The following is a 22731-nucleotide window of genomic DNA, read 5'->3' as shown; positions in this document are numbered from 1 at the left end:
AGTAACGTCGTAAAGAGTTATTATCATTCCGTTTCAACCTAAAGATGCAATTAGGCCAACTATATCAGGTTTAATAGTACAGAAATGCATATTAACTACATTGTTTAACGTTAATTCTCGATTTTTCGAGTTTTTCATCTTATGCATGCGAGGAAAGACTGTTGTTTGGCCTTCGCGTAAACACATTTAGCCACATGAAGGTTGTACTGCTCAAGTTTATCAAAGCTCCGTTTGCAACATTTACACATATACTTCCTTTCATGGACAGCCATGTGTTTGCTTAGGTTACTGGACTCATTAAAACGCTTACCGCAAATTTTACAGACGAGAGGTTTTTCGCCCGTATGGGTCCTGATATGAATTCTTAAAGAGCTGGAAGAGCTAAATTTCTTGTCGCAATATTGACACTGAAAGGGTTTCTCGCCAGAATGGGTTCTCATGTGCTGAGATAAAATATCCTCTGTGCTGAAGTGCTTATTGCAATCGGGACATTTGTAGGGTTTATGGCCAGTATGCACTTTGATATGACGAAGAAGCTTCTGTCTCTGGGTGAACGTCTTGGAGCATGTGCCCCAGGAGCACTTGTATGATGACTTCCCAGTAGGTATATGACTTACTTCTATGTGATCGTTAAGATCCTTGCGCGAATTGAATATCTGGTTACATGAGTCCCATATGCACTGGAAAGTGCCATCTTCTCTTGCCTTTATGGCGGTGGCCGATGAAAAGCAAGTATGCTTAAAGTTTTGAGGTGTTCCGTTGCGATCAAGGAACTCGATTTGAAATCCAATGCCGTGGGCACCGTTAATGTGATTAATAAGTGAATCTTCATTTTCTGGAAGAAAAGTACAATCCTTCCATTGACAGTGGTTCTCCGGCTGCGTGACGTTATTGCCGTTATAGATATGTTCCTTAAACACATGTCCTTGTAGGTCTAGGAGCGTCTGAAAGCTATGAGTGCAGCCATTCCAGAGGCACCTGAATGTCTCGCCGTTGTTCTTGAAAGCCCAGTTAAACTTGATGGTGTTGGTTTTGAGCTGTTTAGGAGCGTTTTTATTCGCTTCATGGTCTGTTATCTCCACAGCCTCTGAAGTATTCAATGACGACGTCAGTCTGTCATCGGTATACCCGCGATTTTGATCCCCTTTCGGACTACTACAGGATGCGTGGGGATGGAGCTCTATCCTGTGGTGGTGGTGGTGCTGATGGTGTTGGTGGGGGACATTCTCAGTTGGCAAATGTTCGATGTTCGCAGTCATATCATGAAGACCCGAAATACTAGAGTGCAGCAAGTTCACAGACTGATCCACTGGATTCGTGTACGGCAAATCGTACATGTTCGAGATGTTAACAAGGTCATTTAATATTAACATATCAGTCTCAGTGTTGAAAATAGGCTTGTGGCACTCGGGCGCATACTGGTTATGATGGCCCTCGGGATCTTCACAGGGATCATAATTCATACACTGCTGGCACAACTTCTCAAAAACTTGATCATCTGAATCCCCCTTCATCGTCGTAGCAGGCGTTGTCTCGTGCGTTTGCGTAGAATGCTCGCTTCCTTGGCAAGTAAACTCGCAATTCATAAAGTGTGGCAAATCAATATCTTCCTCGCCCTTAGGCTGCGGGTTATCATTCATCACCTCCTCAAACAAGACAACATCCTTAGGAACCTCGGACTCCAAGTGCGGCTGGCCGCAACATACCTCCATTATCTTCGGCTGACACTGAACACAATTGTTCAGCTTCCTTTTTTTACTCTCCGCGCCACCGTCTTGGATATTCTCCGAAGCGTTATTTGCCGCCAATAACATATTGGAATCCCTAGTAGCCTCCTGCAACAGATTTAAATTATGATAGTTGATAAACTCAAAATGCTGACAGTCCCGGAACTTAGCGCAGTCATTATTAAATTTTTCAGACTGGTTAATTAAAGCTACACTTTCATCGGGATTTTCACCATCCACCTCCATTTTCGGCTTCACATTATTATGAACATGACCGTGAATATAGGTAAGGTTATTATAATTATGGATATGACCATGAACAACACCTTTTTCGGAATGGGGTATCGACATAATAGTTTTAATAGAATTTTTTTATAATTTCAGTGGTAATACCAGCTATGATGATGACCGTATGGGTCTTTTCGTTATGAAGACAATCCTGCAAAATACCCAGCCCAATGGCATTAAATATAGCCACGCTTCAATAAATGAATACAATTCGATCGTATGGATAGTAATTATTAAAACGTTTATAAATTGAATAGAAGATGAGAATTTACATTCCTTGCCATAAACGACTATTAATCCTAAAGCTATGTCTAGCAATCACGCTATCAAGATAACCCTCAGGGTTGCGAAAATTAAGCTTCCAAAAAGGTATCAAGTTGCTCACGCAGTCGTACAAAGGTATATTTCCTGGTCACATGACTGGCTGGAACATGCGTCTAGTGGAGAGTGCGATCAGGCTACTGATCACTAGCTAATACTGTAAAGCCGTGCTATTATTTACAAAGTGCTGTTTTTATTTGTTTCAGAGTTGCTTTGGTCCGCATGTTTCCACGCTGTTTGTTCTCTGTCATTCGGGCCATCTTGCCGCGGATGGAATGTGGACAGTTTGTGGGGACCCTGCCGTGAGCAGCCGGAGTTTGCCGCGGAGAGAGAGTTTTACTGTTGTTGGGGGTATGTGTTATCGTTCATCGGGGCTGTGGTTCCGTGACGTTTAACACGCTAAAATTAAGCTGCGACAGATCGTACTATGACACGTTACAAGTCTTGGCAGTTTGTATCCCTGCAGTATCCCTGCAGTATCCCTGCAGTATCCCTGCAGGCTCCGGGGATCATGATTTGTACATGCGTTTTAATCAGTGATGGGAGCTGTGTGATGTAGAAAAGCTCGTATGGCGCAGTGGTAGCGCAGCAGATTGCAAATCTGTTGGTCCTTAGTTCGATCCTGAGTGCGAGCTCTTTTTTGGAGATGAGCGTGGCACGGCTAATGCTGAACTCTTCTTTTTAGCCGAGAGAGCACGCTGCTGACCCGTTCTTTCGACCGGTGGATCTAGGGTTTTAGGTTGTCATCCTGGGCTGTGCAAGCCCGCTGGACGTTTTGTAGTGACCACCTGGTGGTGCTTACATAAGCGCGCGGCCGTTGAAATATCTTCCCGAGAACTTGTCATCACCACTGTACGTTAGGAGTTCAAGAGAGTGTGTATTAGCGAAGGATGTTATCTCGCAGAATCGTGGGCAGGTTTCCTTTGGCGAGCATCAGTGCTCGTCGGTTTGCCAGCAAGGTTTCGGCCGATCAACTGCTGATCTCTAGAAGTGTCCAGGATGTAGACCCAGAAATGTATGAGATACTGCGTGCTGAGCGGCAGCGTCAGAAGGGGAGTATCACGTTGATCCCTAGTGAAAACTTCACCTCCAAGTCTGTGATGGATCTGCTTGGTAGCGAAATGCAAAACAAATATTCGGAAGGTTATCCGGGTGAACGCTATTACGGCGGTAATGAATTCATTGACAAGGCAGAGAAGCTGTGCCAAAAACGTGCTTTGGAGCTTTATGGCCTAGACCCTGCGAAATGGGGTGTTAACGTACAGTCTTTGTCCGGTGCCCCCGCAAATTTGTACGTTTATTCTGCAATCTTGGAAGTTGGCGACCGTTTAATGGGACTGGACTTACCTCATGGTGGCCATCTATCCCATGGCTACCAATTGCCTAGCGGCACGAAAATATCTTATATTTCGAAGTACTTCCAAACTATGCCTTACCAGGTTGATATTCGGACTGGGTTGATAGATTACGATAGTTTGGCGGTGACCTCCAAGTTATTTCGGCCTAAAGTGATAGTCGCTGGTACATCGGCTTATGCTAGAGAGCTAGATTATAAGCGCTTTAAAGAGATTGCTAATGCTTGCGGTGCATATTTGATGTCTGATATGGCCCATATTTCTGGTCTCGTGGGTGCAGGAGTCTTGCCATCTCCGTTTGAGTACTCTGACATTGTTACTACTACTACTCACAAGTCTTTGAGAGGCCCAAGAGGCGCTATGATATTCTACAGAAAGGGCCTGAGGAGTGTATCTAAGAAGGGCAAGGAGATCATGTATGATCTAGAAAAGAAGATTAACTTCTCAGTATTCCCTGGGCACCAGGGTGGTCCCCACAACCATACTATCTCTGCTCTAGCTGTGGCATTAAAGCAGGCAGCTACTCCTGAGTTCAAGGAGTACCAGAAGGCTGTCGTTAAGAACGCTAAGGCTTTCTCTGATGAGCTTTTGAAGCGCGGTTTTAACCTCGTGTCTGGAGGGACCGACACTCACTTGCTTTTGGTCAACTTGTCTAACATGAACGTTGATGGTGCGAGATTGGAAGCAATTTTGGAAAAGATTAACATTGCTGCAAACAAGAACACAGTTCCGGGTGATAAATCCGCTTTGTTCCCATCTGGTTTAAGATTGGGAACCCCGGCCATGACCACCAGAGGTTTTGGTCCTATTGAATTCGGCCAAGTTGCTGAATATATTGACCGTGCCACCAAGCTGGCTATTGCCCTCAAATCTCACGAATCTCCAGAACATAAAGATGCTAGATCTAAGCTAGCTAACTTCAAGCAATTGTGTGATGAGTCGGAACATGTTTCACAACTTGCTGCTGAAATTACACAGTGGGTTAATCAATATCCAGTTCCAGGCGAGTTGTAAGCCAAATATCATATATCAACTTGTCAAAGAAATACAACATGTTAACTGTCTATAGTAAAGACCTAAATATACATATTTAACTTAACAATTGCACCTGCTTTCACTACGGGTATTATTTAGAAGCTCTACCACAGCGTTTGGATTTGATTGAGAGTCTTTAACCAATTCAAACCTCTCAAGAGGAACACTCTTCGCAATATTCATGAACAGCTCGTTTACGCCATGACCAGTTAGTGCTGAAACTAATGGCATTGTTTTCCACTCATCCAGTATTTCGTTGGGCTTAATTAGATCTATCTTATTCCCCACAAACTGAATCATTATATCACCCCTATTAGTTTCAGCTATATGATTTTTGAGCTCATCAATCCAAGATGTAGCCTTGTTGAAACTAGTTCTCTCTGTTACGTTAAACACCACTAATGCAACTTCACTATTCCTGTAGTACATAGGCGCTAAAGACCTGTAACGTTCCTGGCCAGCAGTATCCCAAATCTCAAACTCTAAAGTCTTTTGAACCATTTCTTCTGAGTTACTAGTAGCTTTCTCTACCCATGAAATGGACTTCGTTGTGAAAGCGGCTCCTATAGTGGCCTGGTTTTTATGGAATTCACCTGTAGTGAACCTTGTAACAATGGAAGACTTCCCAACCGATGATTCACCAAGCAATACAAGCTTAAGTTTACACCTATATTCCTTCATGAGCAATTTTGAATGTTCTATTCGAGTTTACTGAGTTGTTGGTGGTGTTAGTAACGGTGAGATGACACTGTTAAATATAAGCATGTGCTTAACGCTATTGTAATTTGAAACACCTGGCACATACAACATAAAATACACTCATATAGCGTATACACGATCTCTATTGGATTGATATTACCTACTAGTTGCCATTCAGCACCTAAATAGCCGCCTATATACAATTATGTCACGTGATTTGCTGTATCAATTTCGTTGAGATCGCCATACGCGTGAAGCTCAATAGTAATGAGCACTCTTATATAAAGTAAAGACCACAGCAGCCGACAGCAGCCGACAGCAGCCGAAATCGAGAGCACTTAGTGAGTCTTCGAGGTTCCTATACACTCCAGAAGCTGTAAGCCGAGCATTAAGCTGTTGTTTTTAAGGTAAATGAGCTCTAAAAGGAAGTCACCTCGATCAGCAGGGAGACGCATAAAAGCCTTAGATCTTTTGGACAAGCATATTCACCAAAGGAGTAGCCAAAAGAAGCTTATCCAACCTCAGTCCGGTTCTTTGGGGGCATTGACTTTGAATAGAGCACCGACGGAAAGTATTTTTGAGAGATCGCCTACCCCAAGGAGAGATGAAGGAAGAAGATTACCTACAACGTCGTCGTCATCTAAGCCATTAGATATAGCTCCACCATTGACAGCTGAGCCTTTACCATTGAGTGCATCTTCGCCTATCAGGAAGACAGTAGCATTCTCTGATAAACTTGAGTCTCCTGCTGTTTGTGCACCTATATCTTCGAGTCCAATCGTGCCATCATCGAAACACCGACCACCTTCGAAATCGATTTTAAAAACCTCGCCAACAAAAAATTTGACCCTTGAAGATGCAAAAGAATTGCAAGCGCAGCCGTCTCACGCCGTTCTGGATCATTCAGCTAACACTGCTATCACCATAGACCCGTTTAGCTTGCAGTATTGGGCTGTCGGAGAAGTGCATGGTCTTATCGACCCAAATAACCTCGCGGAATATAAAAGGATCTTGGAAGGCGCAATTCACCTCTTGAAGGGCCAGGGTGGGTCTAATAGGCTGTTTGAGATATATGCGACTCTTAACAATATATTCCCTCCTGCGTTAAGCAGTGACCCTAATGATATCGGGTGCAATAAAGGAAGCATCATCATTGATCATCTTGATCAGCTGATTCAGGTTTCCTACGTACATCTGAGAGAAGTGCAGGAGTCCTTATTACAAGAGGTTAAGAAGGATCCTTTTACATCTAGGCTATATGTTCAGATAGTGCGATTGTTCAATACGTTATTTTCAAATTATCGTATCATTAGGTGTTTAGAGAACAAGCAAAACTTGCGAGCCACATGTCAAAGTGTGTTAAACCTGTCTGTGGCTTGTCTCAGACATGCAAATACCAATAAAGTTATGGCGAACGCTCAATTGACATTTTTGAGGGAGGAGAAGTTCAGCCAACATTATTTCACCGATTCTATGATTGAACCCTTTATCATCGCTCTCACAGAATTAAAGGAAATTTCAAGCACTAATTTAATATGCGAGAAATTGCTTCTATTAAAGCACTACCTTGCAAGATACCCTAAGGTTATGCTAGGTTTACTAGATACATGGCTTCCTGGAGAGGTATTCGCAAGGATTCTTATGGAAGAAGAAAATTATTCAAACAAGGTTATAGTCAATGCTGTGTCAGTGTTATTGGATCTTTTGAAAACCAGCATTACGGTGCAGCAAGTTGATCTGGATAAAATTATAGAATCGTCGGCCGGTGAACTAATGTCAGTTAAATTTATTGGTAAATTAAATTCAGAAGAAAGAGCCATATTCAACTCTACAAAAATAGGAAACTTATTGATCGAAAGAATCCAAGTTTTAATAGTAAAGCGGGCAGAATACAAGCTTGCTATGGACCTCTGGCTTTCGATGGTCGGTTTACTCTACGGAAGTCCGTCCTCCTTAAAAAAATTGGCTACAGACACTGGTAAGTCATGGATACTACCAAACTTTTTATGTTACACTGAGGACAACGATGTAGCCAAGAAACTCTCATTAAAATCCTGGAGAATAATAATATACCTTATAATTGTTAACGTTCAATTGGATGATCCCAATGCTAACGAACTAACCAGGTTAATTTTACAGCCTTTAAAAGCAATCTTTGAAAGCCAAGATCAAAGCCAAAGCGCCGTGGATGGCGCCATATACTTATTGACTGATATACTCTTCATGCTGTTCTGTGATAATACTTCCTCTATGAGATTCCACTATTTCTACAAGCATATACTATCACCTCTGTTAGAAGATTATGTTCCGAACCATTCATCTGCATTAATTACTAACCATATACAGATTGTTGTTATCAGACTATTGACGAAACCTGAGAAACATGGACGGCAGCCTAGAAAATCGTTTAACCCAATGAGAGTTTTGGCTTCCGTTGGAATTACACATTCGGACCTATTACCCGTGTCATTTAATATTATTAATACCCACTGGGATGACATTTTGAAATTAGTGATTGAAATAATGTCATACAAAAATGCCGACGCTGAACTCAACGTTCAGCTATTTGTCCTGCAACTAGCCTCTATACCCATATCTTGTGTTACAAATGAACATTGTACAACATGTAATAATCTAGCTCAAAGACTGTTGAGAGACTATGGAAAAGAACCTGCAGACCCACAAAACCTGGAAAGCACAAGAAAAACATTGCTCACGGCTCTCTTCAAGGCATTTGGGATGTTAATGCTTAAAGAAGAGGATAACTCGTCCAATTTTTTTAACTTAATAGAGCTGCTTGGAAAATCAGAAAGTGATCAATTATATTGGTTGAAATGTGTACTTGAGATGACTAAAAATATTATCCCTGATGTTTTTGTAATGGAGCGTTTCTTGTCACTCAAGAATAATTCAATTGATGTGTATGTGGGTAACCTTATTGGTTCTAAATTATTGTCAGCAACCATTCAGCCGAACGTCCTGTCATCCTTTATCAATATTGTAAATAAGATCCCAACTGTGGAAGCTATTGATAATGTGCTGGACTTCTGCACTAAAGTTCGTTCTAATAAAGTTGAATTGTTAAAGGCATTGCATTTTCTTAATTGGGAAGAAAAGCACTCGATATATTTCATAACAAAGTATACCCAGAAGTTTACCAATGGTCTTATATATGACGACATGGTAGAAATTTTAAAGCCTGCATTGTTTAATCAGCCCAAGATGTTTGCAGAATTGTCCGGTTTATTGATATCATCAAACCATACTAAACTAGTGAAAGAAATCATTGAATCACATCCTGAGTTTCTAAAATCTTTAAATGCTATTAACTTATTGACGCTGCCTAAAATTTTGAGTGAAAAAGCCCTTATTTCTCTTCTAAGCAAGTTAGATGGACTAGATTCAGAAAGTCAATACAAACTACTAGAATATGTTATTGAAAATAAACAGGTCCAAGTTATCAGGCAATCATCTGAGACTATATTAGCATTTATAAATGGAGGTTTTGCTTCTGGGGACATGAACACATCTCCACTTCTCAATCGATTATTGGACATCACTTATGAGAATGAGGATTGGGAGCTGCTTGGAAGAATAATCCCCATCACAATTGAATCTGAAAGTTTTGAACGTGTCAGTAAAATGCTTGAAGGGAATGAAGAAGTCATGATTGAGCATTTTGACATATATACCATTGTATCAATTCTGAAGAAGCATGAATCCTCGCAGCAATTATTTGACGTCATTATTAGAAAATTCCTCGAAACCAAAAGTCCAAGCAGTTCTCTGCAGTTAATTCGTGAGTTGATTGGAATGAATAAGCTACAACTTTTTGAAAACCGCTACATTGATTTGCTAACATTCATCTTTGATCCAAATGATGTTTTTACTGAACAGGATCGGCTGGATTCTATGGAACTCTTTCCTGTGATTGCTAATTACTTGATAGCGCAACCTAAAAAGGTAATATCAAATGCCATGCGAGAGGTCAGTAAGCTTATCCCATTACATGGAAGGGAATACGTCTTTCAACTCCTTGCACGTATTGTTTTGCATCCAAAATTTAAAGTTAAAGGCTATAGTTCGTTAATTTCCCAGATACGGCGATGGAAGGAAGGTACTGCTACACCAAAGAAAAGGCCAAAGATGTTTAAGTTCATTTCGCCTACGAAGAGTACATTGACAGAACAAATTAATAAAGGTATTCCTGATCCTATTCCTTTGCCTGACGTGAAGATAGCAGATGTTAGCAAGCTAAGCTATCCGCCGGATTGCGTCGATGCTGAAAATAAGGCAGCTATTGAGAATAAAGATGTTGTATTCGACGGAAATGAAGCGGTGGGTGTTTCATCTCCTCATAAATCTAATAATAACCATCTAGCTGCTTCTGAAGATGTTAACGATGATGTTAGCACACAAGTTTGTGATGAAAATGAGACCGAGCAGGAATCTAACGAAGAACTTGTGGCTGCACCGGAAGAAGAAAGCGAAAACGAACAAGAGCAAGAGCAAGAGCAAAATATCGAGAATACTCAATTTCTTAACTCCTCTCCAACTCGCAACATTAACAATGAATGCAAGTTATCTTTAGGACATGAAACCGACAATATAAGTGATCTTCCAACATTAAGAGATACTCCTAACCAATCGCCAGTGTTAAAGGCGGTGGATAATGATATTTCTCAAATTCAGGACTCCAAAGAAGGTGTTGAAGGGAGAACAGTGCAGGCTAGAATCTTGAATGACAATATAGAAGCTGGAAACCTTGCTTCTAACTTCCAAGGTACTTCCAGTCCAGTCAAAACTAATAAAATCACTTCTGAAGAGAAAGTAGTATGTCTTCCAGAAGGAAATCTAATTGATAATGTTCAGGGCTCAGAAGATGGTTTGTCAGACGATGCAAGACAGGAACACAACTCATCCCCACCACAGGAGGAAAACAATAATTTGCCCGCTGCCAATACAGTAGAGGCCAAGTTCAACAGTGAACCTACTATTAAACTTGAGAGTGAACGCCCATGGCAATCATTTATAGCTCATGAGACCGAACTTTCCTCTGAAAATGAAGATGTTGTGATCTCTAACATTGACAAATCGTTAGATAGAACTTCCGTTGATTCACCTGTTCAAAAACAACCCATTGAGCATGAAAGGATACAAGAAAAACGATGCGAGAATGAAGAAACGATGCGAGAACAAGTCAGTCAGGCTGAAGACAATGATGATGCAGACGTATCTGTTGTAGCTCCACTAAGAATCCCAATTTTCAAAAGCAACCGAGTATTCTATCCACATCTGGAAAACAGTAAATCCCATCCAGTAAGGAATATTGTTTCTGCTGGCGATGAGCCAAAGTCCATGATCTCACTAAAGAGGACTCGTAGTGAAAATGATGAAAACGATGAATACAATCATCAAGATATGGGTTTGCAAACAGTTGATGGAAACGCCTTACGGGCCAAATTTCCCACCAAGAAAATACGACGTGCGGTTAATAAGCTACGCAATCTCAAAGAATCTGATTTGCAAGCTATAGGTGAGCAAGAGAAACAAAATCTCCGCATAGAATTGTTGCAATTCATCTTGCAACTGGAAAGGCTGTGATCAGGGACAGAGGTTTTCTTAACTTCCTATAATATACATGTTGATAATTATAATATATACATGTTGATAGATTAATTGAAATAGTATGATGGTATTAGGATTTTCACTGGGTATAAACTATAGCCCTGCAAATTATAGTAATTCTCTTAAACAGTCTACGCCATTCTAGCGGGTCTCCATTCCTTCTTCCAAAGCTAATTACTTTCATCTTCTCCGCCGTTTCAATAATACAAATAGTACCCGACAATGTCCAGCCCTTTCTGTCTCGAGCCTTGATATCAATGCTTAGAGGGTAAACGTTATCGTCTCCCAATACTTGGCGCAGGTCCGTGAAGGTTTTGTACAAATCAGGCTTTACTGGAACACCTGATTGGTGAAGGGCTGACTCTAGCAACGGCAGGATGATAGAGATATCTTCCATGGAAAAGAACTTCGTCAACTTATTAGGATTAAAATTCAGAGTGGGTAAGTGTAATGAAGAGTCTTGGAACTGCAACATAGCAAGACCGAGATATTTACTGTTTAAACTGACATCTTTAGCCGCAGTATTCTGAGTAAAACTCTTCTGAGAAAACGCATGCCCTCCATTATGAAGCGAATCATGCTGCAAATAAGCCAGCTCATTCGCTACCGGTTGTGTCGCCATGAATTTCTGAACTGGCTCGTTATATAACGGCTCTTGAGTAGAAGAAATGTAATCGTCGTCAGACAGAGAAACCTTCATGTTACAAAGGAGCTTCTTCGCAAGCAATTCAGGGTCAGTGCATACCCCATCTTCATTTGCAAATGCAACACGATTCTTAAACCATGGATGTTGTCTCAATTGATCTAGCTTTGCCCTTTTCCTTGGATTCGGCTGCAGAATCTTGCGCAGCAGGTTCAATTCAACTAAATTTATCTTGGCCCAAGGCCCATTATTTGAATTCCCCCCATCCATCAAGAACTGCCTAAAGTAATCGTCCTCCTCGCTTGGCAAGCTCCACGGTGTCTCTCCGGTCAAAAGCACAAATAGAAGCACACCTATTGACCATATGTCTGTATCGTCCGCATAATAACCGTCAGAATATATAATCTCCGGGGCCATATATGGCGGACTCCCTCTCTTATCCCTGCTTACCCGCTTAGTTCCATCCTTCCGCCTAAACTGAGAAGCCAATCCAAAATCTGCTACCTTCAAATTGCCTTCCCGGTCTAGGAGTATATTCTCGGGCTTGATATCGCGATGAGCTACTCCACACTCAACATGCAAGTACTCCACAGCCCGGACAAGTTGTTGATAGTAGAACTGAGCAACATCCGCATCAACACCAACATCAGGCTCAATCTTATCAAACAAATCGCCGCCATCCGCCATTTCCATAGCAATCCATAGATAATCTTTCGAAATATCACAGTCAATTACCCGTAGAACATTCCTATTCTTCGAACACTTGGAATGAATCACCGCCTCTCTAGTAATATCATCGTCAGTCATTCCATTGGCTCTAGAGGTAGCAATATGAACGAATTTAACAGCTATTATAACCTTGTCATCGCCTTTCAAAGCAGCAGATTTCACAAATCCGAATGTTCCTTGGCCGATTGTCTCACCTAAGTCAAGGGATTTGATCTGAGGAATTGGTGCAAACTGAGAAAAGTTCATATCAACTATATAAGACCTCTTAAGGCTTGTAAAAGCCTTTCTATGTCATGTTTACCTCATTTTAAAATATGTTCAAAGAATTAAAGCTTCAGAGGTCCCAAAAATATCAATTCTAGGATTCAAACTAAAGGGGGTGAACCAAAAGCAAACGACATATATACACAATAACAGGTTAAATAAGGGTTTAATAGTACTCATAAGGTCTCTGAATCAATCTGATAGGGTCATTTACTATATAAGACTAAAATGAGCGTTGAAGCTGTAAGCAGCCCTTCTTTTTCGGTATTGGATACCTGGTTTATTAGATCGGTAAACGAATCAGTGCAAAAATGTTTACAAGAGGATAAGGTACTTGTGACTTATATTGCATGTGGTAATGATGATGAATGGTTGAAGCGTTGGCTACTTCCAATATTTAATGAGTTTACGAAAGATGATTGTGTTTGGCTAAAGGTAGTTATAGGTAGCGAGGAGTATAGACAGTTCAAAGAGATGTTCCCGGATGCAGATAGCCCAAGTGTATATTGTTTAAAACAAGGGCAGGTTGTTGATATTTTCCGCGGGGAAGACTGTATGGAAAGTTTTGGAGACCGGTTTAAAATTGCTGTTGGGAAGGGTACAAATATGCCGGTCAAACAGACAAGTGGGGGAGAAGGGGAAGATGATGGCGATGCGTGTAGGAAATACCAGGAGGAGGTTTTAAAACAACGTGCTTTTGAAGTTGAGGAGAAAAACCGAGTATTTAAACTCCTAGAAGCCGATAATAGGGAAAGGACGTCGTTGAAGATGCAGTCGCTTCAGAAGAAGGTGAATGACAAAATAGATGCCGGTAAGGCTATACGGGCTTCGGAAACCGCTGACAGCTGTATGCTATTGATTAGACTGACAAATGGAGTATCTCTTAAGCATGAATTTAGGCCAGTAGACACGTTGAACGCTGTTCGGTTATGGGTAGACCTACATAGAAATGATGGACAACACCCTTACCAGTTCTACAGAAGCTTCTTGAGAGAGACATTCACAGATTCGCAAGAAATGATGACTTTGAAGGAGTTAGAGTTAACCCCTAGATCAGCGCTTATCTTGAAACCAGTGCAGGATGATAAGGTGAAAAATGTCAGAGATGTTCAGGGAACAGGTATCCTTGCTTCTGCGTTGAGAACTTTTACTTCTTGGTGGTATGGTAATGGGGCCAAGTCGGAGACGGAACAGTCCCCAAGCCCGGAAAATCCTCATAATGAGCCATCTTCACCTATGTCTTCAAGATACGCTTCTGCAGCGAGGACGCCCTTGTTGAATCACTATGATAGGAATAATTCCGATATCAGTATACCATCTAGGCCTGAGTCTGTAGAAATGCAGAGTCCCGAGGCTAGGAGAAGAAGAGAGCAGGACTGTGAGTCTTCGTCGTACAATAGAAATGCGTTAAATTTTAAAGATACGTAATAAAGTGAACTTGCATGGTTATTTCAGGAAAGGCTGCAACTTAAATCATAACAAAGTTTGCTTCTTCCCGCCTCTTTTCATCCTTTTTAACAGGGCTAGCAACTTTAGGCTTAGGATTCTCAAGATCATTTACCTCTAGCTTAGATAGTTTGTTTAGTAATTTATTCTCTTGCTGCTGTTCATTCTTCATATCGGTCTCCATCTGGGCCAACTCCTTATCCAATTCATCTTCGTCAACTGGTGTGGAGGTCGATAGTAGGGTGTTCAACTTATCTACTTCCGCGGCCTCATCGTCAATCCTGTCGAGTAGTTTTTCTACTTCATCTACGGTGCCAATTTGTGCATTGATGGATTCTAGTGTTAGTACTGAACCCTTAAGAGCTGCAGCCAAGTGTATATTGTCAACACTCTTATCTATATGATCTTTGATGGTCATTAGGTTTGAGAGCTGTGTTAGAACACGACCTAAGTTTGATTCCGCAAGACGTTTCATCTTCAGGTATCTTTTCTGAACTTCTTTGGACGCGTCAGCATTTATGGAGCCCTTTAGAAGTTTAGTAGTATCCTTAATATGTGCAGTTAGGCTCTCGCTGTGTTTCTCAAGCCGATTGAGAGCATTGCATAGTTCTGCTATGTTCTCATCGTCCTCTGTTATCGTATCTGAAGCGAAATTCTTCACCAGAGATTTGACATAAGGATCCACCACCTTTACAATATCTGGTCCCACAAGTACAATACGCTCGTATTTTTGCATATAAACCAGCAAGACATCATAGGCTTCTTTACCTTCAATTGCTTCCTTCAGCAGATCGTACAATTCCTGCTTTCTAAATACCAGATCAGTATATCTAGTAGCTTTGGACATAACATTTTCCTCCAAAACCTTGTAAACGTTATTATATACCCTTTTGAGGTTATCCATATTCACATAGTCATCTTCTCTTAGATATTTGGCATCATTATTGGCTCGACTTCTATATGAAGTATCCATTACAAGTCCAGTAAGTGACTGTTTAAGCCATAAAGACCATGTCAATTCGTTCCCACGTTGAAATAACTCCCTAGGAAGTATCCTTTCTTCAGATATAAGCTGGTCTATCACAACATCAATACTCTTTGGAGGTCCATGGGTGTTTATTGTTAACTTTCGAAGAAGGATGCTACCTCCCCTTATCACTACATCATCCTTCCATACAGTATTCATAAGATAGTCCTTCCAAACGTTAACATTGGCTCTATAACCATCCGGATTTAGTTCTATTAGATTTCTGAAGTCAGAATACAGCGATTGAATCCGAGAACTAGGCAACATTTGTTTATGTTGGTCTTTTACGCATGAGGTTGTTAAGCGATGCTGACAGCAAAACTTCAACTTTTACTAACCCTTACATCGAAAAGACAATTACAAGAATATTTAGCCAAAACCAAAGATGGAGGACCTTATTACTGGACTAGGGCAGCCTCTGCAAGACCTTACTGATCGAAATATAGCTGAGCTGAATACCTTGATTGAGTCTGCTCAGCTGAGCTTAATCTCGGCGTCTTCTAGTGAAGTTGATTTTAAACGCTCAATGACTGCGATAAAGGATGCTTTGTTGGGAGCTAGTGACGATAGGTTAAATTACACGGCTTTAATATCGTTGCTGGATTCTATTGTAAGAATCTCTTCTTTTGAAGATGTACTTCAAGTCTTCACTGTGGATGATCTTATTAAAGCGCTAGAGAGTGATATTATACCGTTAATACAATGCGCGTGTAAAGTGGTTAGCGTTTCTTATCCAAAAGATATCTTTGCTACAACAAGAATAGTTGACGTTATGTTACATTTGTATTTCAGTGAGAAGTCCAGCGCTGTTACCTCAATCGAAAAGGTATTCCAAAGCCTTTGTGGGAATAAACTAATACGGCGACGTATATTGGAGAACAATTATCCTTTACTGAAGCAGATGCGAGAAACTAATGACGCTATATTATTTTCTAGATTCCTAGAATTGCTTTCTATTTTGTTTCAGAACATAGACTACTCTGAGTTCCTAAAGGACCTGTTCATTCTTACCGAAGATGAAATCAAACTGTCGTTATACAAGGACATTTTTTTATTTATCAATATTACCAAGTACCATCAGTTTCTCTTGATGTTTTCAAACCAAATAAACTGTAATACGGGCCTTAAGCATTGGGCATTGCCTTATCTACTCCCAAATATGAAAGTCTTCGGGTGTATTTACCAGAACAAGGAGAAATATGCCGAAGTCCACAACTTTGCCAGTGCTTACTTATTTCAGCTTTTCAAGACGGTATCTTACCTGGACGATATAGAAGTGTTCCATGACCTGGATCTTATGTATGTGCACATAAGTGCAGAAAATACAGACCTACTTCAGCTGCTAGCAACTATTAACCCTGCATACTTCGTGAATTTCTATCCAGAACTTCTCAAAACATATGTGGTTGTGCGGCCCTCTCAATTGCAGGTTATAAAGAATGTCTTGAGCTGTGAATCAGCTTTTGAACTGGTAAAACCAAACATTTCTTCTACTGCAATTTTGTCAATGCATTATTCAGAGCAGATGCTCCTCTTGGAGCATTTGACCTTATACAACTACGCGACTGAATATTTACTTCAAGATCTTCCCAAGGTTATGTCCAACTTAATTACGAACGAGAATGGACCCGTAACGGAACCACACACATTGGAGGTACGCAAAAAGGTTTTTGAGAATCTGTTGAAATGTAGTGCCGCTGTTCTCAATGTTTGGTACGAACCACTGACAGCAGAATACACCAACATGTGCTTAGGTAAAACTTCTGTGCCCACTACAAAGGTTGCAAGCATGTATTCTCAATAATTTTAGTTCTTCTAAGTAAAACTCTATCATACATAATATACAGTTACACGTTGTTTTTTTACAGATTTGGCTCACAAGTATAATGAACCAGCAGACACAATATCTCTATGAATTAAGTTCATCGCACTTTCCATCTTTTCCTTTAGTGTTGCATTACCAATCGTGTTAGAAACGTCAATTAATTCTTTAATAAGTTCCTCCAATCTTTTAAACATTCTGATGAGGGAACCTTCATAAACGTCTGTCATCTTACAAATTTGGGTAAAGCTAGCTCCCTTGCACCATTCGTAGACTACCTCCATTAATTCGTGCCTGAAGCTCTCAACATAGTCTTTTTCAACAACCTCTATCTTAGAATCCTTCATTATCTTAGCAATTTTAGAAGCTATCTCACGCATGCCCTTTAATGGTTCTGCAAGTTCTGGCTTTAATCTTGGAGCTTCTTTACAACGTTCCTGGAAAGCAAAACAAGATAACAAAGCTGCTGATTGTTCAGGGGTTAAGTCGTTGAAGTTACCGTTGAAAATCAATTCCGTTAGCAATAATTCATCACCGGAAGAGATTTCACAAGCAACTCTGCCCTTCAATTCTATAATGTCCATAGAAGAACAGAAACCTAGACGACGTAGAACTCTCTTACGACGACGAAGATCATCTAATTGAATGACTGCCCGGGCCTCGCCGATTTTGGTATTCAGTTGTTTGATTTCTTCTGCAATTGCAACCTTTTCGCTGTATTTCTCATACAATTCTTGCAGCCTAACCGACTTAGCAATAGGGTTAGAATTCATTTTGGCTTCTAGAATATCTATCTTCTTCAACAATCTCGTAAAGTCTTCATCTACTATTTTCATATTCTTCACAGGATCAATGGATGGGATGCCCTTTGGGAACCTACGCTGAACTTCTTTCAGGGTTTTGCCAACAACTTCTTTCTGGCTGTCAGATTTAATATCAGATGGCATAAAGATTCTCAAATTACCCAAATTTTGAATAGAATCCAACGTGATGGGGATTAATGCAGATATTGTCTTCTCGCCTTCCATAGCAGGCCTTATTCCCTCCAGCAAATCAGGGTTAAATGGTTTTAGAAGATTAATAGGAGAATGAGCATACATGTTGTTAACAATGACATTGACAATGTAAGATTGATGATCAGCATATACAACTGATGGGTCACGTTTGTTCACTCTCTTAGCAAAGTCTACAACTGCTGCCCATTGGAAATCGTGTCTGCCATCAACTTTAACTTTCACCAGTCTGCCCGGTTGCAAGAAACTTAACACATTGCCAGGATGTGTAATAACTTTTCTGACGTCTTCGTTATATCCGTCAAGGGCCTGTCTAATATCGTAGTAGTCCTTTACATTGGATTCATCATCAACGTGGATTTCTTTCGCCCTATTATCCAATTCTACCAATTTCTTCTCCATTACTGGAACGGAAGTAATATTTTGAAATTGATAAAACGAATGCTCTAGCATAAACTCAGGTGAAATACCCTCGACTCTCATAAGATTTAATATCATGTTGTAACCCAAATGGAAAGCTGAGTCCAACCTATCAGCTTGACCTTTCACCATACCTTTAGCAACTTGGGGCTCCATCTTCTCATCTATCATCATGATAACAATACCACGGTCATCTAAACCACGACGACCCGCACGTCCGGACATCTGGATATACTCACCACCGGAAACCCAACGGAATTGTTTACCATCCCATTTTCTGACACTAGTGAAAACAACTGTCTTAGCAGGCATATTCAAACCGATAGAAAATGTTTCAGTCGCAAACAGGACCTTAAGGAAACCTTCTTGGAATAAAATTTCAATAACTTCCTTTAAAATTGGCAGTAGGCCTGAATGGTGAATGCCAATACCTCTTCTAAGCAATGGCAAGATATGCCGGATCTGTGGCAGTTCACGGTCTGCTTCAGGTAATAAATCAATAGCATTATTAAAAATCTTACCTAGGGCTTCCTTTTCATCTTCAGAGTTAAAATCTAACTTCGACATTTTCAGAGCAAGCTCTTCACAGTCACGCTTGGAGAACGAGAACACAATAACTGGGTTATATTTCTTCTTCCAAATCATTTTCACAATCTTGTAGATATCTCCTTTAGAATCTCCCCTGTTAGCACCACCTTTGAAAGTTTGTCCCTTCTTAGACTTAGAATTAATTGAGTTTGGATCATCACCAGCAAGGTTGCTAATCGTAGACATTGCCTTTTGGAAGTTTTCTTCCCTGAAGGTACCTTTCTCATCCACAACTAGATGTATACCATCTCCATAAGCAGGGAATAGATAGTGCTGTAATGGCGTAGGCCTGAAGTCAGTATAGACAATGTGGCACGGTTGCGAATGGATTTTACATATCCACTCAGCAAACTCCATCGAATTGGGAATAGTGGCGGATAAAAACACATATTTCACCTTGTCGGGGAGCAGAATAATAGTTTCTTCCCATACCACACCACGCTCTTTATCTCTCATGTAATGCACTTCATCAAAAATAACCCAAGCAACTTCTCTCATGACTTCACTACCCCTATACAGCATACTCCGTAGAATTTCAGTAGTCATAACCAAACATCCTGCATCGGGGTTAATTGTAATATCACCAGTCATTAGACCAACATCACCGAATTTCGCCAAGATTTCTCTATATTTCTGGTTCGATAATGCCTTGATGGGAGACGTATATATAACTCTCTGCTTGTCCCTCAGCGACTGGGCAATTGCGTACTCTGCAACAACGGTTTTACCTGCAGAAGTATGTGCAGAAACCAGGACAGACTCGCCTCTATCAATACAGGAAATAGCAGTGTCCTGGAAAGGATCTAGTACAAATGGGTATGTCAACGCCTCATTTACTCTTTTATGTTCTCCAATCGGCTTATACGCAAAATCCTGTGGAAGTGCAACCTGATGCCTGACTTGATGTCTTAACTTCATCTTCCCGTTTTCATCAACTTGCAAGCTATCGCCCGCAGCCAGTCCAGTGGACGCAGCAACTTCTCTCGATGCCTCTTGTTCAAATGAATCTGCAACAACAGGTACAACATCGGACTTTTTCTTTTCATCAATTATCTTCTTGTCCTTCTTGGCCTTCTTGTTCTTGGCAGAATTACGATTACTTGACTCTGATGTACCATTGACCTCCTCATTATCAGATAGATGGTGCTTTGGGGTTTCAATTGTACGGTTATCTTCCTTATTCTTTACCTCTTCATCGCCATTGTCAGGAAGTTCTGCAGGAGCTTCACTGAAAACCGCAAATAAATCTTCATCCATTATGATGGTTGATTCTAGTGATTTATTATGTCTCAGGATAATGTGTAGTGGCGTCCTATGTATGCATAAACCTTAAGCTCATCTCATCCAGGACTAATGCGAACTACTTAGTGAATTGCTTTTTAATATCGAAAAATTTGCACTTCGTTTAACGTGATATTTGGACCTCTTATGTGAACGACGTATCACGTTAGTACCCCTAGGCGTAAGTCATAAGTAGTCATCAGGCGCTTGTTCGGGGCTAATATTGGTGTAAAATGTTCAATTATCTTACTTAGATAGTTTAGATACCTTAAATCATCTTAATGCGTAAAAAATGCTTAAAACTATTACTGTTTAACTGTGTTTGAGTTACAGTAAAATAAAAATACCATTAGTGCCTGCCCTGGTGCTATGATTAAGCATGTGCTGTTTCCCTGTAGAGTTCATTATTAGTTTCAGTAGTTTGAAGGCCGGACAGCGTAGAGAGTTCTGGATATTGTACAGTGCTGCTTCCTCGTCTATGAAAATTGCAGAAGGTGTTTATAGACCTTGATGGCGAATGTTTATGCTGTAGATGCTGGACATAGCTGAAATCGACTAACCTATCAGGGGTTTCTATCGCGGAATCTGTAGTATCCTTTCCGTCCCTTTTAGGATTTAGTACTGATTTCGAAAGCTTGTGGCTTAAGTTCCGAACGAGTTTCGGCGGCTTAATGGACTTTATAGGAGAAGATTGGTTTGAAGCCCTTTGCATGACACTAGAAGGGTTATACACTGAGTATACTGAATTTGACCTAGAGTGGCTGGTGTTGCAATTGCAGTGTATAGCTGATTTTCTGCGGGATTTACTGCTGTAGGTTGAGTAGTTCGATTTTGAAGGTGAGTGTCTTTGATTCATATCAACCCCTAATCCGTAGTCGAGTGCTGAAGAGCTTTGTTGCAGACATTGCATTATGACATCGTTTTCGTGCTGGGTATTATAAAGTGCCTTGTCTAAAATTGCAACAACAGTCCCGTCCTCAGTGAAAGAAGGTAGCTCCATTGGGTCAGTGTCTATTTCTAAGGATTTAATTGACGCCGTGGAGTTTACCGTTGAATTATTGGGGAAGCTAAATTTGCAGAATTTTAATGCAGGGCTAGAGAGTCCTTTTGGTTTGACCGGTGGGTTTTGGTATGATAGGTCTAGTGCATAGTCACCGGTCTTGTTTTCATGCATGGAATTACCAGCTTCCGTATATGGTCCCTGCACTCCATTCCAATTGTCCAGGTTAATATTAGTCGTAACTCGTAGTTGTTTAACGGGCTCCTGTTTCTCGGATAAATGCAGATCTTGATGTATATCTTCTAAATTAGTTGTTGCTTCCGCGTCTATCATTTCGTAGGATGAAGAGTCATCAGGCCTCATGCCAGGCAGTATCAAGAGATCACTGTAGCGATCCTCCTCGTTCTTTTGTTGGCTAATGTTAGAGGTATTTAAGCAACTTTCGTCAGATCTCATTTCCCCTTTAGCGATACTGACAGGTATTGAGTGAGAACACACGCTGTCCGTAAAGTCGAAGGATTTTATTGATTGCGCAGCAGTAGTCTTGGGTGTGTTTGGGATCATAGAAAGACGAGTTACGTACCGCGCTTCAATGTCCTTGCCTTTAGGAACATGAGGCGCTGTTTTCTTTGAAACCCACATGGATGACAAGCGATTCTGTAGCCTATTTATAACACGATTTTTCACGACGGGCGCAGTCACAGCTGCGGAGCGCTTGCACGAGCGAATGCTTGCATTGGAAGCAGAACTGACCCGACGGTCGACGCCTGGTCTCGTTAACGCCATAGCGTCCTTGCTCATGGAAGGTGTGGATCCCAATTCGCCCTTTCCATAGGTGATCGTAACACACTCATTCATCCAGTTCTTTTCCTGCATCTGCTGTAAAAGGTCCAGCTCAGGCGTCAATGTCAGGGAAGAAAATTTCATCCCGAGGATCTTTTCCTCAGCCTCCCCCACAATCTTGAGATGATGCTGATCTCTCTCCAAATCACCTCCAGTTTTTCCAACCACTTCCTTCCTTATGTTCGTAATTAGCACCGTCCCTATCACGACTCCGCTAACAAATATCACCAGAACGAGCATCACAAAATGTATAATTAACAGTTTTTCGTCCCTTAAATGCACGTTATTTCCAAGGGCCCTATCCAGAAAGTTCACCATGTAAACCGTAGCACCCGTTACTAGCAGAACATTCGGTACCAGTAGCTGCCACCAGCTCCGTATGAGCAGTATCAGTTCGCATCCAGTACTAACAAAACATACCACCGCAAGCACAATTAGCAACTCCCTGTTGATCCATCCCAGGTGCATGCCGGTGAAATATAGTACACATAGTGACAGTATACCCATAGTCAGAGCCATCAAAGACCCTGTCGCCAGGCTCAGTCTGCGTAGTATTATTTCAGTCCTCATAGTATCTTAGTTCTTTACCTCAAGTGCACGCA

At 41.0% G+C, this 22731-nt stretch overlaps 10 protein-coding genes and 1 non-coding gene across 11 annotated transcripts; 5 read left to right on the top strand and 6 right to left on the bottom strand.

The window, feature by feature from the left end:
- Window positions 1-134: 134 nt before the first annotated feature.
- On the bottom strand, window positions 135-2078 carry ZAP1 (Zap1p; the record flags this gene model as incomplete). Its single annotated transcript, XM_018130789.1, has 1 exon — window positions 135-2078. One exon carries the CDS (start codon window positions 2076-2078, stop codon window positions 135-137), a length of 1944 nt encoding a protein of 647 aa, XP_017986278.1.
- An 821-nt stretch (window positions 2079-2899) lies between these two features.
- On the top strand, window positions 2900-2971 carry AW171_hschr21104. Its single transcript has one exon. It is a non-coding gene; the product is annotated as a tRNA-Cys (tRNA).
- A 255-nt stretch (window positions 2972-3226) lies between these two features.
- SHM1 (glycine hydroxymethyltransferase SHM1) lies at window positions 3227-4705 on the top strand (the record flags this gene model as incomplete). The annotated part of the gene is made up of 1 exon (XM_018130788.1): window positions 3227-4705. One exon carries the CDS (start codon window positions 3227-3229, stop codon window positions 4703-4705), a length of 1479 nt encoding a protein of 492 aa, XP_017986277.1.
- Window positions 4706-4786: 81 nt separating this feature from the next.
- YPT10 (Rab family GTPase YPT10) lies at window positions 4787-5407 on the bottom strand (the record flags this gene model as incomplete). Its single annotated transcript, XM_018130787.1, has 1 exon — window positions 4787-5407. One exon carries the CDS (start codon window positions 5405-5407, stop codon window positions 4787-4789), a length of 621 nt encoding a protein of 206 aa, XP_017986276.1.
- Window positions 5408-5836: 429 nt separating this feature from the next.
- Window positions 5837-11029, top strand: RIF1 (DNA-binding protein RIF1; the record flags this gene model as incomplete). Its single annotated transcript, XM_018130786.1, has 1 exon — window positions 5837-11029. The coding sequence occupies one exon, from the start codon at window positions 5837-5839 to the stop codon at window positions 11027-11029; it is 5193 nt and encodes a 1730-aa protein (XP_017986275.1).
- A 103-nt stretch (window positions 11030-11132) lies between these two features.
- On the bottom strand, window positions 11133-12671 carry CHK1 (serine/threonine protein kinase CHK1; the record flags this gene model as incomplete). Its single annotated transcript, XM_018130785.1, has 1 exon — window positions 11133-12671. One exon carries the CDS (start codon window positions 12669-12671, stop codon window positions 11133-11135), a length of 1539 nt encoding a protein of 512 aa, XP_017986274.1.
- Window positions 12672-12917: 246 nt separating this feature from the next.
- On the top strand, window positions 12918-14117 carry AW171_hschr21099 (UBX domain-containing protein; the record flags this gene model as incomplete). Its single annotated transcript, XM_018130784.1, has 1 exon — window positions 12918-14117. One exon carries the CDS (start codon window positions 12918-12920, stop codon window positions 14115-14117), a length of 1200 nt encoding a protein of 399 aa, XP_017986273.1.
- A 40-nt stretch (window positions 14118-14157) lies between these two features.
- CHM7 (phosphatidic acid-binding protein CHM7) lies at window positions 14158-15429 on the bottom strand (the record flags this gene model as incomplete). The annotated part of the gene is made up of 1 exon (XM_018130783.1): window positions 14158-15429. One exon carries the CDS (start codon window positions 15427-15429, stop codon window positions 14158-14160), a length of 1272 nt encoding a protein of 423 aa, XP_017986272.1.
- A 118-nt stretch (window positions 15430-15547) lies between these two features.
- HSM3 (Hsm3p) lies at window positions 15548-16966 on the top strand (the record flags this gene model as incomplete). Its single annotated transcript, XM_018130782.1, has 1 exon — window positions 15548-16966. One exon carries the CDS (start codon window positions 15548-15550, stop codon window positions 16964-16966), a length of 1419 nt encoding a protein of 472 aa, XP_017986271.1.
- A 71-nt stretch (window positions 16967-17037) lies between these two features.
- MTR4 (ATP-dependent RNA helicase MTR4) lies at window positions 17038-20262 on the bottom strand (the record flags this gene model as incomplete). The annotated part of the gene is made up of 1 exon (XM_018130781.1): window positions 17038-20262. One exon carries the CDS (start codon window positions 20260-20262, stop codon window positions 17038-17040), a length of 3225 nt encoding a protein of 1074 aa, XP_017986270.1.
- A 397-nt stretch (window positions 20263-20659) lies between these two features.
- IRC8 (Irc8p) lies at window positions 20660-22699 on the bottom strand (the record flags this gene model as incomplete). The annotated part of the gene is made up of 1 exon (XM_018130780.1): window positions 20660-22699. One exon carries the CDS (start codon window positions 22697-22699, stop codon window positions 20660-20662), a length of 2040 nt encoding a protein of 679 aa, XP_017986269.1.
- Window positions 22700-22731: the final 32 nt, after the last annotated feature.

The sequence above is a fragment of the Eremothecium sinecaudum genome, chromosome II (assembly GCF_001548555.1).
Source record: "Eremothecium sinecaudum strain ATCC 58844 chromosome II, complete sequence".
Classification (NCBI taxonomy): Eukaryota; Fungi; Ascomycota; class Saccharomycetes; order Saccharomycetales; family Saccharomycetaceae; genus Eremothecium; species Eremothecium sinecaudum.
This window is presented reverse-complemented; position numbering and strand designations above follow the sequence as displayed.